General features: G+C 34.4%; 2 protein-coding genes across 7 annotated transcripts in view; one reads left to right on the top strand and one right to left on the bottom strand.

Moving 5' to 3' along the window:
• LOC119829457 (protein grainyhead-like) overlaps positions 1-16,287 on the bottom strand; it is a 105,965-nt gene that overhangs the window by 20,339 nt on the left and 69,339 nt on the right. Inside the window, exons 2-5 of one of the 3 annotated variants that reach the window (XM_038351964.1) lie at positions 12,988-13,188; positions 5,378-5,534; positions 4,595-5,014; positions 2,002-2,159 (exon numbers count right to left, since the gene is read on the bottom strand). In XM_038351964.1, coding sequence (XP_038207892.1) covers positions 2,002-2,159; positions 4,595-5,014; positions 5,378-5,534; positions 12,988-13,172 — 920 coding nt within the window. In that variant the 5' untranslated portion in view covers positions 13,173-13,188. The other 2 variants (XM_038351966.1, XM_038351965.1) reach the window with 2 other exon arrangements.
• LOC119829455 (protein grainyhead-like) overlaps positions 1-16,287 on the top strand; it is a 121,825-nt gene that overhangs the window by 67,671 nt on the left and 37,867 nt on the right. The gene's annotated exons all lie outside the window — the stretch shown is intronic.

Raw genomic sequence — 16,287 nt, 5'->3', positions numbered from 1 at the left:
AATTAGTATCTATGATGAATAAATATATAGGGTACCGTGGAGATTAAGGGTAATGTAAATATAAACGTGTTATATCTGTGAAGTACTTCGGTTGGTATACAGACTATTAGAGTTCGTTTATAAAGTTAACATCGCAGGAAGTAATTTGAAAGTGGTTGCTTTGTACAAGAAACTTTTTGAGATGCTAATCAGATATGACCACACGAGTCGATTGAGTTACTCGATTTCAAATGCCTTCGTCTATGATGTATGCATAGTCCACATACGTTAGCGGTTTGAAACGTCCGGCCACGCACTTATTTTAACGGAATATTCATCTAGGCGCTAACTAAAAAAGTAAATATGTATTTCAACAATACCACTAATAGATGTTTTAATCAATTAAAATTTTGATGTTTCAACATTAAAACAAAAATAACGTCAATTAATAAAGTTTGGACTAAATGCAAGCAAGTAATTATCGTGATAGCAATGCTAATGCACTTATCATGTTAACAACTCTTTCCGCCACATCAAATCGCCCGTTTATTTGACGATTTGTTCCACGAGCGCAAACACTTAATTGGTTTGCGCAGTTAAGCTTTTAACATCTCTAATAAAATAATAACTATTGATAATTTCACCGTCTGAGCAAATAAAACAAAACAAAAAATATTGTTCTTTTAGTAAACTATAAAATGAAATACTTACGAATATAAGAATATCCATTGTAATGCATGAAACGGAAAATTTACAATTTATCATTAAATTATTACATAGTTACTTTAATAAGACAACACCCAAAATGCAAGCTATAGCTGAAAATAGGAACAATTTAATATAGTGGGATATTTTACATACGATAAGCCGTACTATCATCATATAACTGTACAAGTAACACTGTAACAATAAATTTTACGATAAAAGAAAAAAAAGCAATTTTGATATCAACGACGTTAAAAAAGCAATAAATAGCCTTACAAAACTATTGTATAGTAAATTTCGTTTATTACTTTTTCTGTTAGCCTATTATTTTGCGATTAATTATAGTAGAGACACATGAAACTACAAGAGATTTTATAATTACCTATGAAAATAGGTACAGATATCACATATTATACAAATATTAAGATAGAATTACCTTTTATTATTATTTTTATCAACATGATATGGGTTATTTTTTAATTAGGTAAGCATTTTATCATTGAAGCCATTTGTTTAATAGGAAATATATTTTGATATGAAATCTACTATTTTAATGTCATTGATATTTACATTGAATAAAATTTCAAAAATACCACTTGAAATGTTTACTAACAGCTCTACTAAAAAATCACGAAGCTATTGTTAGCACCTCGAACCGCTGAGCTAACAATGTAAGTTAACATATATGCATTTTTCTAAAACTCAATTAAGATTTTTTGATTTTTAGATGTGACTATATAGGTATACCACACATTGTAATTGCGACATTGACATTGCTATATGCTAAAAAATTTGTAATAGTACAAAAGCGAGCAAGATAAGCAATTTGTGATATTGCTAAAATTCAATAACACAATGTTGTGCAATAACTTTCCAGACATATTTTGTAGAGTTAAGAAATTGTTAACGTATGAAAGCTAAATTTTTTAATTATATAGCAATGATTGTAAGATACAACTTTGTGTATATGACCAATTCCAAATACGAAAAATATGTCTTAAGAATGCGATTGTGAATGCATTCAGTTGCGGACGGCTCGTGCTTGCCGCGTGTGAATTGCCACCTTGTACGAATCATTGTTTACTTTGAGTTCTCAGCTAATCAGACATATTAAATAATTATATATTTCCATTATTACATCAATCGCTCAATTTGAAATCGAAGATGGATTGTATGTAAATCGAATATAATTTCTAAAAGACGTAGTGTATATTTTGTTTAATTTAGAAAATAGATTTGTCGTTACAATCTTTCCGAGGTATTAAATACAGATGTTCCAACCTTTGAAGTAAAATGATGATTGAATAGGGTACTTACACTTTAGCTATTTGTATTTTATCAGCATCGTTTTGCCTGCCGAAGTCGTGCCATGGCCTCGTACGAGGCGCTTGTGCGGGAGAGTGGTGCGCCGCGGGGGTGCCTCGTCCGTCTTCACCCATACCAGGCTGCTGGCATATTACTGTATACTCGAACGACTGCCAGAATTAAAAACTCAGTTAGTTTTATACCATTAAGCTTCTTATCTGAATAGTAATTGTCGATCTTATAACTAGGTACACATACATAAAGTATTATGGTTACGGTGTAAAAAATCTTATTATTTTAAGAACGTACGCTCAAAGCCCAAAGGATTTATTAGTTCGTTGATAAGGAATTTCCATTGAACACGTTTGATTTAATTACGTATGTATTTTACAGCTTCAAAACTTGGATGGAACTGTATAAATTAAACAGTTATTTTCGATGCGACGATTAATTAATAATACCACAACTTTTAAAATATCTTCACGGTAAGCAAAATATTTTTCGTTATGCATTTTGCTTATCAAAATAAACATTGTACAATTTTTTTTTCCTTTAATTGCAAGTTATTCCGATAAATGTTACTCCCATGATTGATTAATTCTGTTCTTTGATTTGTAGATAAGTTTGATGTTAAGACAAATAAACTTTAACATAGAGTGTATTTACAAAGATGTATATTTTACACAACTGCAATTAAAACAATTTTCAATATTGTTTTAACAAAATATAAGCAGGTTTACTAATTTTAAGGTAGGTATGTCTTAAACTGTAGTCAATACATAAACATTTGTTATCAATACCGATTACGTCATTAAATACGATATTTACGGTCTTAATGTGTTAACTTAGCATAACAATTTACATAATTCAATTTCCACGAACAATTGAAAACAGTTTAATTGTAAACAGAAAATATGTTATATTTTCATTGACTTTGTTATTTATCATTTCAACGATGTGTGTCATAATCGTGAAGAGATAACATGAAAAATAGAAATGGAGTTTATGAAATCTTTCTCACACGATTTATTTGACTGTATTAAATCTTGTCTTTAAAAATTTATCGTTTTGTAGATTGTAGATTGTTTTTAATAGCCTTAATTATTTAAAACAGTAACGTATTATCGTATTATGTTAATTATAATTAACGCCAATGTATTCAACCTACCTAATATATTAGCGGAAACCAACCCTTTAAAATATAACTTATCTACTGATGAGGAAGTTATTAAATATGTATAATACGCATAACGAATTCCATTTAAATCGTTACCTAGGTACTAAATATTAATGACTCAGCAGTTTTATTAAAGAATAAAAAAATATAATTTTACATATTCTAGATCATTTTCTATAATTGTTAACAACTCTATCTTTAAAAGAATATACCCAGCAAATTTCTACTCAGTTCTAAAATTAGATCGCAGTTATGTAAAGCACTAAAGGGTACAATTACGGCGGTAATAATCTAGTTGTGTTTATTGAGTATAATTCTTAGTTTACCCACTTCAACACAATAAACAATAGATAAAATAATATAAGATTGAGATCGATCTAGTAGCGACTGGCTCGTGAGCGCCACACCTAGAAGTAAGAATTAAAGTCCTTCATACCACTTATCTGCTAACCCGATTATATTTCAACCACGTCAATTTGTTATTTTAAATATGTAAACCCATAAATTTATAAACAAATGTAAACAGTTCCTAGATGTAAAGTCCATTGTAGCAAATAACCTATTGTTGAATCAATAAATATTAATGTAGAGTTGGTAATCTAAGTAAATACATCAATGGAAAAAGTCTAAAATCAATGTTTTCATTATGTAATGATCAACATTTATGCAATTTCCAATTAGTTATACGTACGTATTTCGAATAAGTCGTTACATGTGAACGAATTCTTAATGGAGTCTCGTTACCTAATTAGTTTCTTGTACGAATTTTCATGCAATTATGCTACTTTTCATAGACCTCTAGCTAGTTTTTTTTTCGTACACCTTAAATTATAATACTACCACTTCATTAAAATAAAGCTTGATGCACGAAACGTATGTTTAACAAATTTCAATATTAACTCATCCATCACTTACGGTTACGTGTATTAAGTGTATGTTTTATGTTTTATTTACTTTTTGTACGATGCTTTCAATGCAGTGTTTGATGTTACTAAGCATCTCAACTAGCCTTTAGAGGCCATTTCTTAGTCTTTTAGGTCAACACACAGTAAAGATAAAAAGTGATTAAGAGCGCGGGAGGGCTTCGGTGAAAACATTAATTTAAAACATATTCTCCTTTATTATTGTTTACTATTTGATATCAAATTCTCTTAAGCTTATAAGTCTTGCCTACAATATATAACTTATAAGTGGTTTTATACGTAAAATAATATGTACGTTCAGTCAAGATAACTAAATTAATCATTAGTAAAAATACAATTTGAAACGTTGAAATTTAAGTTCATATAAACAAATAAGAAATTCATTTATCTTAACTGAATTTTGCAGTTTAAGTGTAAAGCGACAATGGTATGGAATAAATATTATAGATAGTGAGTATGTGTGAGAAGCCTGCCCGCCCGCGCCCGTGTCACTCGTTGCACCGACCTGCTGAACAGCTGTGTGATCTCGGGGAGTCACAGCATCGGCTCCGATGCCACTGTCCGGTGAGGGCAGATCAACAGTGAGGCCAGCAGCTGCGATCACACTCTTGCTGTGGTATCGTGGTGCTGAAGCATAACGATCACCAAAGGCGGAAGCCGAAGTCGATTCAGTATCACTATACGGTGGTGCAGTTCTTTGTTGGTACCCATCCCCTACAAAGTATTCTCTGTAATAGGGATCTCCCGCAAACGTTGTCGACTGCCTGGGGTACTGGTCACCATAAGGTGTCGGACTGGGAGTGCCCGGGGGGGCGAACATCTGGGCGGCATACATTGCCGCGTCCGGCAGAAGCGAGCCTGCGGAAGAGGCCCGGGATGGCACCGGGGACGGCGATGCAGCTTCGCCGGAGTCACCGACCGCCACCTGCGGACACACGCGCCTGTTACACGCGTTCTCCCACGACAATTGTCCGCTCCGTAACGTCGACGCGTACATGCCGCGTCGAAGCACAGTTCACAGCTCCGAATACACTATTGGTTCAATACACGTTCACGTTACAAGTATGATACACGGGATATAAAACGGTCCTTAGATTCACCTGTGTCGGTGCACTGGGCGGGCAGCGCTAGCCGGCCGGACAGGGCGCGGGCGGGCGCGTTTAGAGCGTCTCGAGCGAAGTGCTCGTCGCATCGTACGTAAATCGCGATAAATAATACATGAGTGACCGGTAAAGAAAGTGTGTGAGTGCGTGCGCGCGCGACGGCGGCGTACGAACGTGTGACGCACCTTGTGTCGCGGCTTGAGCGCGTGTTCGGCCTCGTCGACCACCTTGCGGCTCAGGTCTTCGGGCTCGCGCTTCACGAGGCCCGCGTGGAGCAGGCCCGACAGCTCGCCCAGCTCCGCCCCGTGCGCCCCATTGGCTGCCTTCAGCGCTCCGCCGGCCCTGCGGAGGGGAGAGGGGCGTGAATGGCGACAATGCGCGCGCGCCGCTATTTTTACTATCAACTGAGCAGTGCGCGCGCAAAATCGTAATTCCGTAATTTTACGCTAGGAAGTATAGGAAATTTATTGTTATTAATTGACAATCTCAATCTTTTTTGCACAAGTTTCAGTAGGACACATTTTTACATATTACACGTTTCCGTTACTATTCGTTATTATTACAAAAACATGGGAAAAATACTATGGAAACTTAACAGTAAAACAATGTAATTTGTGAATGTATGGTATTTAAGATATTTTTCACAAGTATAATAGAAAACAAAAAAAACGTAAATTCTCTCAAAAAATACTTTTAAAATAAAAATGGAGTGGAATACCTATCCAATACGGTATAATTAATGTAGGATACTAACTAATATTCCTTATAGTTTTACATTTCACAATAAATATTTGATATCTACTAGATAATAGTAATAGAAACATTTTATACTACACAATAACATATCTAGATACACAACACACTCAAATATAAATAGAAAGGATCAAGCAGATACTAGCTAATTATCGTAATCGCTACTTAATAAATAGAGTAGATATGAAAAGATTGATTACATAATGACTCCCTAATGAAATACAATTAAGCACCATTTTACTAAAAGTAGACATCTATCTACACATAAAAATATAAAATTTTATTAATTATGCATTTAAATATTTTACTCTTAAATCTATTGATCAAATTAATATTCAGCTGTAACTTATTCACGCTAAGCTTATAAATTTGCATGTAGACTGGTAGGCATTTTGTAGAAGAAATGCCGTTTTGCACAAATTAGTATAATTATTTAAACGAGCCGTATAATTAAAATAATATTTCAGATATAACACTGATTTGAAATGCTATGAATTATATATTAAATTGATAGTGTAGGAACGTGACTAATTTTTTAAGATGAGAAAGGGCTAGTTAGGTAGTACATATGGGAGAAATGCTATTAAATCTGTTACCTTAGATTAAATTAATGACATTTTAGGTTCCCTTATTCCGATTTCTCAATATAACCTACCTAACCTAGTAGTGAACCCTTGAAAGCGTTGAACCGAGGGTTCTTGGATTCTGTGCCCGGTAGGAACTTACAAAAAAAAAATTCTTGGTGTGGTTTCAGAAGGCATGAAGCAATAATATAGTATATCATATTATTTGCCCTATAACCTATTAGGGGTCACGGGACTTCACTATCTAGACTATAGACTATTGGTTTTTGTATAACCAAACTTCAGAAACCAGATGTCAAAAAACACTCAATCAAAACTGATCATTAATGTTAGTGCAAGTGCATACAATATATAATTGAATATAATAAAATAATAAATATTGTAAAAGAACATTTTATTTTTTATTATCGTTCTGAAACCTTAGGTTATAAATTTTAATGTTAATGTAATTAAATATGTAAGTGATAAATATTTTCAATAAATCACATCTCCCACAGATAACCTAAAAAGAAAGGAAATATGGGACGATGAATAAGAATGTTTTAATCAAACCTAAAAGCTCCCAAATTTCTGAGATGATGCTAGAAATCACACAAGTCTTCTTGACTAACATTTTAACAGATATCTTAAGGAGAAATCAGTCAAAAAAATTCTCAATTTGGAGGACATTACAAATTACACATACAGTCAAAGTTCTCTTAAATCGGTGATATGATATGACAAAAAACATAAAAAAATAAAAAATTGCACTTTAATACCCGATCGGAGTTCTTTGGTTAAACCCCAATATCATAAGGTTAAGAAGTTTGCCTGATCAAATTTGTCTTCCCTAGATATGACTAAAATATTTACATAAACTCGAACAAATCTATTTAACTAAGACCAGACTTGACTAATCAAACCTAGGAGCATCCGAATCTCGAGGTTTGACTGTAACATATAACTCTAGTTACAATAATCTTGGAAACCTGTATAAACAAAAAAAGTTGGTGCTAACGCTGCAAAAAGATGCCAATTTTGGGTTATTCATGTGTAAAATTATAATTTATAAGTAAATTCAAGTGTTTCTGGTAAATAAAACTAAAAAATATAAAATAGGCTATACAATTGTTATGTATGCACAAGTTATTAGAATCAATTAAATAGTGTTATTTTCGTAAATTAATATAAATCCATAATAATACTATAAATAAGTTCATTTAAAAAATTACAGTTAGACATATAAATATATATTAAGGATATAATAACATTGAGGATTCTCACAAATATGTCCTATAAATGAATTACGAAATATGCAAATGAATTTGATTAAAAACCATATTCAAATGAAATTAATTACATCTTCCTCCGGTTACGAACTTAGACGCAGGATAATAATTTTGAATAAATCACCCATAAAGCTGCTGTTGTCGAATACTCAATTTTTAAGACTATTACTAATATTGCAGCAGTTACATTAATTTTGCTTGATTTGTTCGCATAATAATATGTAAGCTTGGTCATCTTCGCGGTGCGGGGCGCGGTTTTCGTCGGCCAGTGTCAGTACACGCCGATTTATGATAATTGAAGGCATGTTTCATTGGCGCTCAGATGTTTATTTTAGATAAGAACCCCTCGTGGCACTATTTCATGCGTCCGATTCGAGCGTGATGCGCGACCTCCCGCGAGCTGCGATCCAACCGCCTGTGTCCGATTGCAATTCTGCCATCGCTCATTCTTTACGATTTATGCATACGATTTGTAAGCAAAACACGGCGAGTGTGAAATTTTACAAGTGATAAGATTCAGTTCGACTTAATGAAATATTTATCGTCGCCAGCTCAATTGAAATAAAATTTATGCCGAAATGAAAGCTATGTTTTGACATTATTTTAGTATTAATACAACTTAATGTTTTGTAAAAGATGTAAATTAAGTTGAAGTTAATCTGGGTAGCGCCTACGGCGAGGTGGCAAACTTTAGATCGTTATTCATTTGCATTCAGTACACTCCTTTGTTTGCTTGTCGTTCATTGTAAGCGCCAATAGAGCTCCTTGTGCCGACAGCTGAGCCCTTAACAATATCTTACAAATGCTCTATCTTACGATTGTGTAAGTCTTAGTCGAAGTATAGAAGTTTGATTTTGGCTATAAACCCAAATTGATTTTACTTTTAATAGACATTAATACCTATTTGTTTCACGTGAGATAAATTGAGATTAGAAATCTATATGATAATATATAGACAATCTCCATAGGAAAATATTAGCCAACCAAGTAAAGTACGGTTTAACAAGTAGAATACAGTGTATTTAATAGTAAAGTTGTCAGTAAGTATTAGTTGATTTGATACTAAAATCGATAAAATATCGAAGTAGGCAGATAAAGCACTTCATACTTTCTCACGGAGAATGTATTTATCTCATCTAAGATATACCTTTAATCTGATATCGGTGTCATGTTGCACAAAATTAGCATAACACTGTTTGTAATAAAATGTAAGAATGTTTTCTCTTCGTAGCTTCATCCACTTTTCGAATGCAAATATCAAATTTTCTATGAATGAATAATCGGGACCGTACTCGTATATCTCGGATGCAATCGCCTTTATAATTATTTGCAATGTTTACTTAACACCCTTTCACACATGAAGAAACTTCAATAATGCAGCGTTTGAGTCTTAAGGAACAGGGCAGAGCACCCCACGTCTAACAAATAGGTACCTACGTTGAAAGAATTATAGATACATACTTATTTTTGAATAGATAAGCATAGCGATACGATATCGTAAGAATTAAAGGAAAGATTATACTTTAAATTCAATTATAAGTCATGTCTTCTTATTCGAATTAATAATGTTTTAATTTCGTAGGAAGAAGTAGCCAAAATTCTTAAAATTTACGAGAATGGTAAGTTAAAAATAATATTGATTAGGGAGTGTAGCTAAATGACTTTTTTTACTTTTACAAATTCCTAAACAATTGCCTGTTTATTTAAATATAGTGGGTTTAACGTCTTTATTTTTGATTCTTGTTGTTTATAAAATTTGAGTTTTCATTTGCACTTTTTGGGTATAAATTAATTATTCCCGTACCTACTATTTCCTACTTTCAAAATAAAGTTAAACCAGGGTTGTTATAGCGACGATAAAAATCAAAGGCGACGACAGTTTATACGTCGTTTGACGAATAGATTAGAATCTATCGAACGATAAAGCGAGATGAAGACGGCGCTTGCAGCGGATGTGAGTAACGTAATTCCATTCTATTTGAATATATCATTCGACAGAATGTAGGTTTATTGCTACTTTTCTCACGGAACTAATACATCATCAAAAGCTTTAATTGAAAACATTTCGCCATTTGTCCAAGCTATTAAAAATAACATTTGATTGCGTACTCGGTTGAAAAATGTTTTATTTTCATAATTTTCATTACCTATTTCTATATCTATACATACCTATGGATGTATGTATGCTTTTTTAATCTGTGGATAATAAAAAAATTTGCAGCTGTCGGGACTAATTTGATTGCATACTGACTAACGGTAACAAGAATTGGATTTCTTAAGCTTGTAGTTTGAATAGCAAATAATATTATACATATAAAGGATCGTTAAAGAATGGTCAAGCCCCGTTTTCATATTTCGCTACGTGATGACCGCGCCGTTTGCCAGGGACATCACCATGTTGCTATCTTTTTACGTATTATCTTTACAAGGGGTCGAGTGTTTCCAGGGGAGCTGAATGGTATTAACTGCTATGTTAGTAACAATACAAAGATATCTTGAAGAGGAAACCGGTTTCAGGCCTAAATGGGTCACACGGTTCCAGCTCCAAAGGTTTTGTTACTGCAACCGCGACATTGCTTTTTGCTACGCCATTCGTTACTTAGCACTTTTTATTTTAGATGATACTCATGTAACGAAAAAGTAATTAGGTTTATATTTTTAACATTCAATATTACTTATCATTCGATTCGATTTCGTTATACACTTGGTATTCAAGTTAACTTGCAGTTTAGTAATAAATACAATTTTAATAATTATTAAGTAGGATCAGTAGTTTATTATTTTTTATTTTTCGCTCACCCACCTTCTTGAAATATCCTTTCCATACGCATTACATATGGTAGTCTGGAAGAGATTAAATCGCCATTTGTACATGTTTTTCTTTTATTGTATGTTCTTTCTGTATTTCTCTATCTTCTGTGTGTGCAATAAAGTATTCAATAAATAAATGAATAGTTTGATCATAAATTTAGTAATTTTGAAATGAAATTAAAAAGACGACTATCTATGCTTTTATTCATGAAACATAATTTTATTGAAATCGAATAGTAAGTGCCCATTATGCTACGTACCTAAGGCTCCGCGTTCCTACAATAATACTTACATAGTAGCGAGAAATCTGTACATAGATAGATATAATAAATTGCATTGGTGAACGTCACACATTTTATTTATTAGATGCAAATGAGGATAATTGAGGATCACGAGGTCGCGGCCCTCCTGAAGCCATCCTGGCGCGCGTTTCTATGCTAATCTTCACACTAGCTCAAGTCGGCGACTGCTATTAATGGTTATGGCTGCTTGCTGTTTTCTCTCAATAGCCATACTATTTGTGTAGCTCAGGCAATACGCAATGCTTTTACGAAACGTTTACGCCTACGACGCTCACAAACATAATCTACATGAACTAGTTAAATTCTACATGTAACGTGTATTCAATTCAAATATTATCATGGGTGATTTAGACAACAAATACCGAGCTCTGATGCTGACGATGCTCTGGCACTGAACTATATAACGGATTAGCATACAAACGCGAGCGGCGACACTAGGCACGGATGGGTGCGGGCAAGTTGGGCATTCGTTATAATTTTGAATGTATGAATGAGAAATAGCTATGCTTCGGAATAGGCGCGTGGGACGCGTGCCGACAATAAGCTAAGACAAGTCCTGGGCGTCCTTGTCAATGTGAGCCGCTTCCAACCACATCCGTCTCTTGTCATTATTTGTATTAATACACCCCCGTACAATGGCGGAGATGATAAGTAGAAACTAATGAAAAAGTGCACTTTAAACACTGCATAAATGACAAACTAAACAATGATTAGTTCAGCTCTGTATGAAATTGGAAATTTATGTGATATTTTTATGCAGTCGTTAAATATTTATGCGATTAACCCAGCTATACTTATTTTTATCTTGTCATATAAAACGATTGAACACAGTTTAGTAATGGACATGATAAAGCGTCAGATATTTAATATTCTTGTGCATTAGAATTAGTTAAACTTTATAAAATGTGTTTATAGTGTATAATAAAATTTTAATAAAAGAATAAAATTTAGTATACTGGAGCATTTAACATAATGCACTCCCTTCTTTTAAAATGTGTCATGGCGTTTGCTCATTTTTGTGTCGCTTTCAAAGGATGCTGTTAACAACCACTTTGAAAGAGCGAGGATAATTTGATCGGGGTCGCGTTTCTATGGGAATCCCGTTGAATGCATTATCACTATCAGCCCAAACATTTACGGTCATTGTATAAACTCACATTCTTTCAATATTTTGCTGTAAAAGACGTTTTTTCTTGAAAATGGTCATTAAAATCTAGAGTAAATTAAAATACGTAATAATTTGTTATTAAACTAAGATAAAGAAATAAGACAAATAATAGTAAGCATCACATTATATACAAAACATTTATGTAAGGTGTAACATACCTCTTGATAAATAACAGGATAAATAAAAAAGATATGCCATGTAATAAAATAACATATCGAACTGCAAAAATATGTAAATTTTAACATGATATACGCGTCTGGGGGGATAAGACGCTATTGCAGTTGCAAACTCTTATTTCGTTAATCTCGCCATAGGTATTCAAATGAGGGCTTATGATTTATTGAGTGGAACATTATCATTTTTATTATTTGTTATTCTTACACCTTTCCTAAGGGCCGGAAGCCACGCGGCCTGTGTCTCTGTGTAGTCAACCGTGAGACTCTGCAAGCGCACGTTACACCTATAAAAACCGTACTACACTTACCTGCATAAAAGCGAAAATTATCATAGTTTACATATAAATTTTACGCGAATTCATTTTCGTATTCAAAGTACCTCGATATTCGTCGATTATAATGATAATAGCATCGATACACGAACGCTTGGAGTGTAGATACCTACGCCGTGTGAATCTAGATGGGACTATTGATTTTTATTATATAACTAATGTTATAGACAATGTAAGGTTATATTGTATTATGTTTCGTTTTTCGGAAGTGTGTTTGTGTGTTCATAAGTACATATACATACTATATCAGAAAATACTGTAATATATTTATATCTAATAGACTCTTTTGGACCAAGAGAAATTAGGCTTATATAATAAAATTATTACTTAATTTGATAGGAAAAAATCTTTCTGCAACCACATTTTAGCTTAATGATACTATCTCATAACGTTCTACTTACTGCCATACTTCCTTATGGAGACTGAGATGAGTATCTTGAGCTAGTGGGGGGAGCTTGTAATAATCAGTGACGAGCGACTGAGGCTGCTGATCGTCTACCCCGAGGACTGCGGAGGTCGCCGCGCTGAGGGGATGCTCCGGACCCGTAGTGTAGTACGCTCGCCAAGAATCCCCGCTCACCTCCATCACTTCTTTACGCCTCCTATTTAAACATTTTTTTAATTTAGATAACCACCATATTATAAACAAATAAGATAAACAAATGAACATTTGTTCTCAATGATTCGCAACATATTCAGCTTGAAACAATTGCATATTGAGGTTTATTTTGTATTTATTCTACTATTATAATACACCTAAACTAATATTATAAACGCGAAACTTTGTAAGTATGATTGTCGTTTATTACTCTTTCATGAGAACACAGCTCATCGTATCTGTAGGATATTTGGTAGAGATAGATTAGATTCTGGATTAGGCTACTTTTAACCCGGGTACCATGAGAGTGCCGCCGCGGATAATTAATATATATAATAGTGGTATAATAATAATATAATATTAGTATATATATAAACAAAGGACTATGTAAACATTGTCTCTGTTTAGTCATAAGTTACGTCGATAAATAAGAACGAAATAACGATAATATATTAAAGTATCCTAGTTATAACAAAATCAATTCAAGATAAGAAAACTTGATTTTGAATATGTGTTCTAAATTATTGATTTCATTAAAATAAATGGCATCGTTGCGTTCGTCTACAAAAATACTGCAATTTCATTATAATATCGTGCATTGATCTCTACGTATTAAACGAAACATCATCATATTCTTGTACTTCAACCTGTTATTATGACGCTTTAAAAACCAGCATTCTGAGTAGGCAGCAATATGAGGTCATTTTTCATTGAGTCTATAGAATCAATGAAGAAGCACGACGTGAAATACCCGTACACCCAGTCTGTAGTTTTACGACTGACCGACTACAAGTTACGAACCAGTTATTAGGTGTGACCATTTCGGTACGGATACTGACCTTTGATTGTAACCATCTGCAGTCGTCATCGCATAATGTGACGATACAACATACTAATTGTTGCGTACATCGTGAGGTGAGTCAGCAAACCAAGTGTCCAATTGAGCAAACCAGTTATCAACATGATTTGGACGTTGCAAACTAAGTTGTTCAGCTAGGTCCTGTTCATGTATTTACTTTTAACGAGGTTTTATTTTAGCATAAGTAGCTACGTCAATTGAGCAAAAACACGTATGACCAAAATATACGCTTCAACGCATTAGAGGATAGGCCAATTGTAAAACTGATTGTGACAATTTTTCATATTAGTTCAAGTGTAGTCAGGTCTAGCATAGATTTTGACGTTTTTGCAATAACATTCGTGTGCTGCACATACGTCACGTGGGCAGGGTCACCTGGTGCCGCTCAACCTGAATGTAGAACAGGTCCAAACCACTTGCAGAACCGGAAGGATACGAAGCAAATCCCTGTTCCCTCGCAACCAGTTTAGGTAGTCTGACGTCACGCCCAGCGGTATACGACGATGCAGACAAATAAATAAAAAATGTTGGAAGCACGCGTCGGACGAGTTTGACCGGATCGTAGTTCTACCTGATTCCTGTTCCTGGTGGTTTATTAATATCTCAGGAGGTCATAAGTTATCACAACAAAAAATAAAACAATGAGGTTGAAATCCGAATAAAATTATATTTCCATGGAAACAACAAAAATCAAATAGCAGAACAAGAAGCCTGACGTCAAAATAAATTTAAAAATTGATTATGTTCAAATAAATTATTTATGATTTAAAATTATACATATGTCGGCGATTATCTCAAAAAAGGCAACAGTCTACTACAAAAAAAAATATTGTGAAAAGCTTTTTCCGCTGTAGACATAGCAAAAAAAGTGTCAGACAGTAGGTATTTACGGGAGCTGTAAGTACTAAGTTAGTAACTGAATAAAGACTTGCCAAATAGTTCCACTATAAATGACAAAATGTACCGTTAAATTAATAATGTATCAAATTACCACAATATGCATTATTTGATCAAAATCTAGTAAATCCAGCTTCTGGTGTTAACCAACCAGAACGTGAGTCATTTGACAAGTTAACTGGCAACTGGGTGCACCACGTGAATGTAATTCCGGTAGGTGCTCACGTAAAAATCGTGCAAGAATCTAACAGGTTTGCTGGGGTCCTTGCGAGGCCATCGGGACTGGTCTAACCTGCCCTGCGCACCTGAACCTCGAATTTCCGATCAGTCTCTTCTAACACGTTTATTTGCGAACGTAAACACACAACCGTTTTTTACCTACTACACCTATGTCCACAAACGGCATGGTATCGAAAGAATTTAGGACAAACAATTTGAGCAATCGTTCCAACAAAGCGCTGTCGACTCGCGCCTCTATAAATAATTAATTGATTACTCTTTTCTTTATTGTCAATTGTTCGAGACATTTGAGCCGTTTCGCAATTTGCCTACTCGTCGTATGTTTGTTTGGCTCTGACTATTGAATGGAGCGATTAGAAAGTACGGCGCGCAGCTGTCACGAAGACGTGACGTATGCTAGAGCGGAACGGATGGTATCAAGCAAAGGGTTGGAGATGTTTCTGAAACTCAAACAAAGCATTCGATGCGGCTATTTATTCACGACGGATTCAGACAGCTTTGTTCTTAGTGTAACGATTACGAAATATTAAACAACGTTAGTACTGAACTTTTGTAACTTTATAATGACGGCACGAAAAATAAAATCAAATTATCATAAAAAAATATAGATTTAAAGTCAATTAATTGAGAGTCACATATATCTGAGGTCGCATGGAAGGTACAGCGAAGTGTCAGCATTGGCGGCGTGTTTCGAAAGGCACTCGTCCGCGTCCACGTCCGGTGTCGCGTCCAACTATCGATCATTCGGTTCGTTAATAAATAACACGTTGGCGTCGTCCGTAGCTTATCTCGGCTGTTCGGGCATGTGGAAAAATTTGGTGTAGGTGTCGTAACGGAGCGGCACGCACGTCTCGTAGGGTTGCGTGCGCCCGCCTGGCGTGCTTATCCTATGCGGTCGTTCGCCTCCCTCGACCGCTTCGTTATTAATCTTTAATTAAAATGCAACCAGACTCCGACACACTTTAATTATCACTAAACCACCAATTACATTATGATGAAATTAAATCGAGCGATCTAGAAACTTTTCAATTATCTACCAACCTACAACTTACCTGCGTACGTTCATATGTTTTTTGCCTTGAAAGCTTTATGACTATGGATCAAGAT

This window comes from Zerene cesonia, chromosome 10, assembly GCF_012273895.1.
Source record: "Zerene cesonia ecotype Mississippi chromosome 10, Zerene_cesonia_1.1, whole genome shotgun sequence".
NCBI classification, from domain to species: domain Eukaryota; kingdom Metazoa; phylum Arthropoda; class Insecta; order Lepidoptera; family Pieridae; genus Zerene; species Zerene cesonia.
This window is presented reverse-complemented; position numbering and strand designations above follow the sequence as displayed.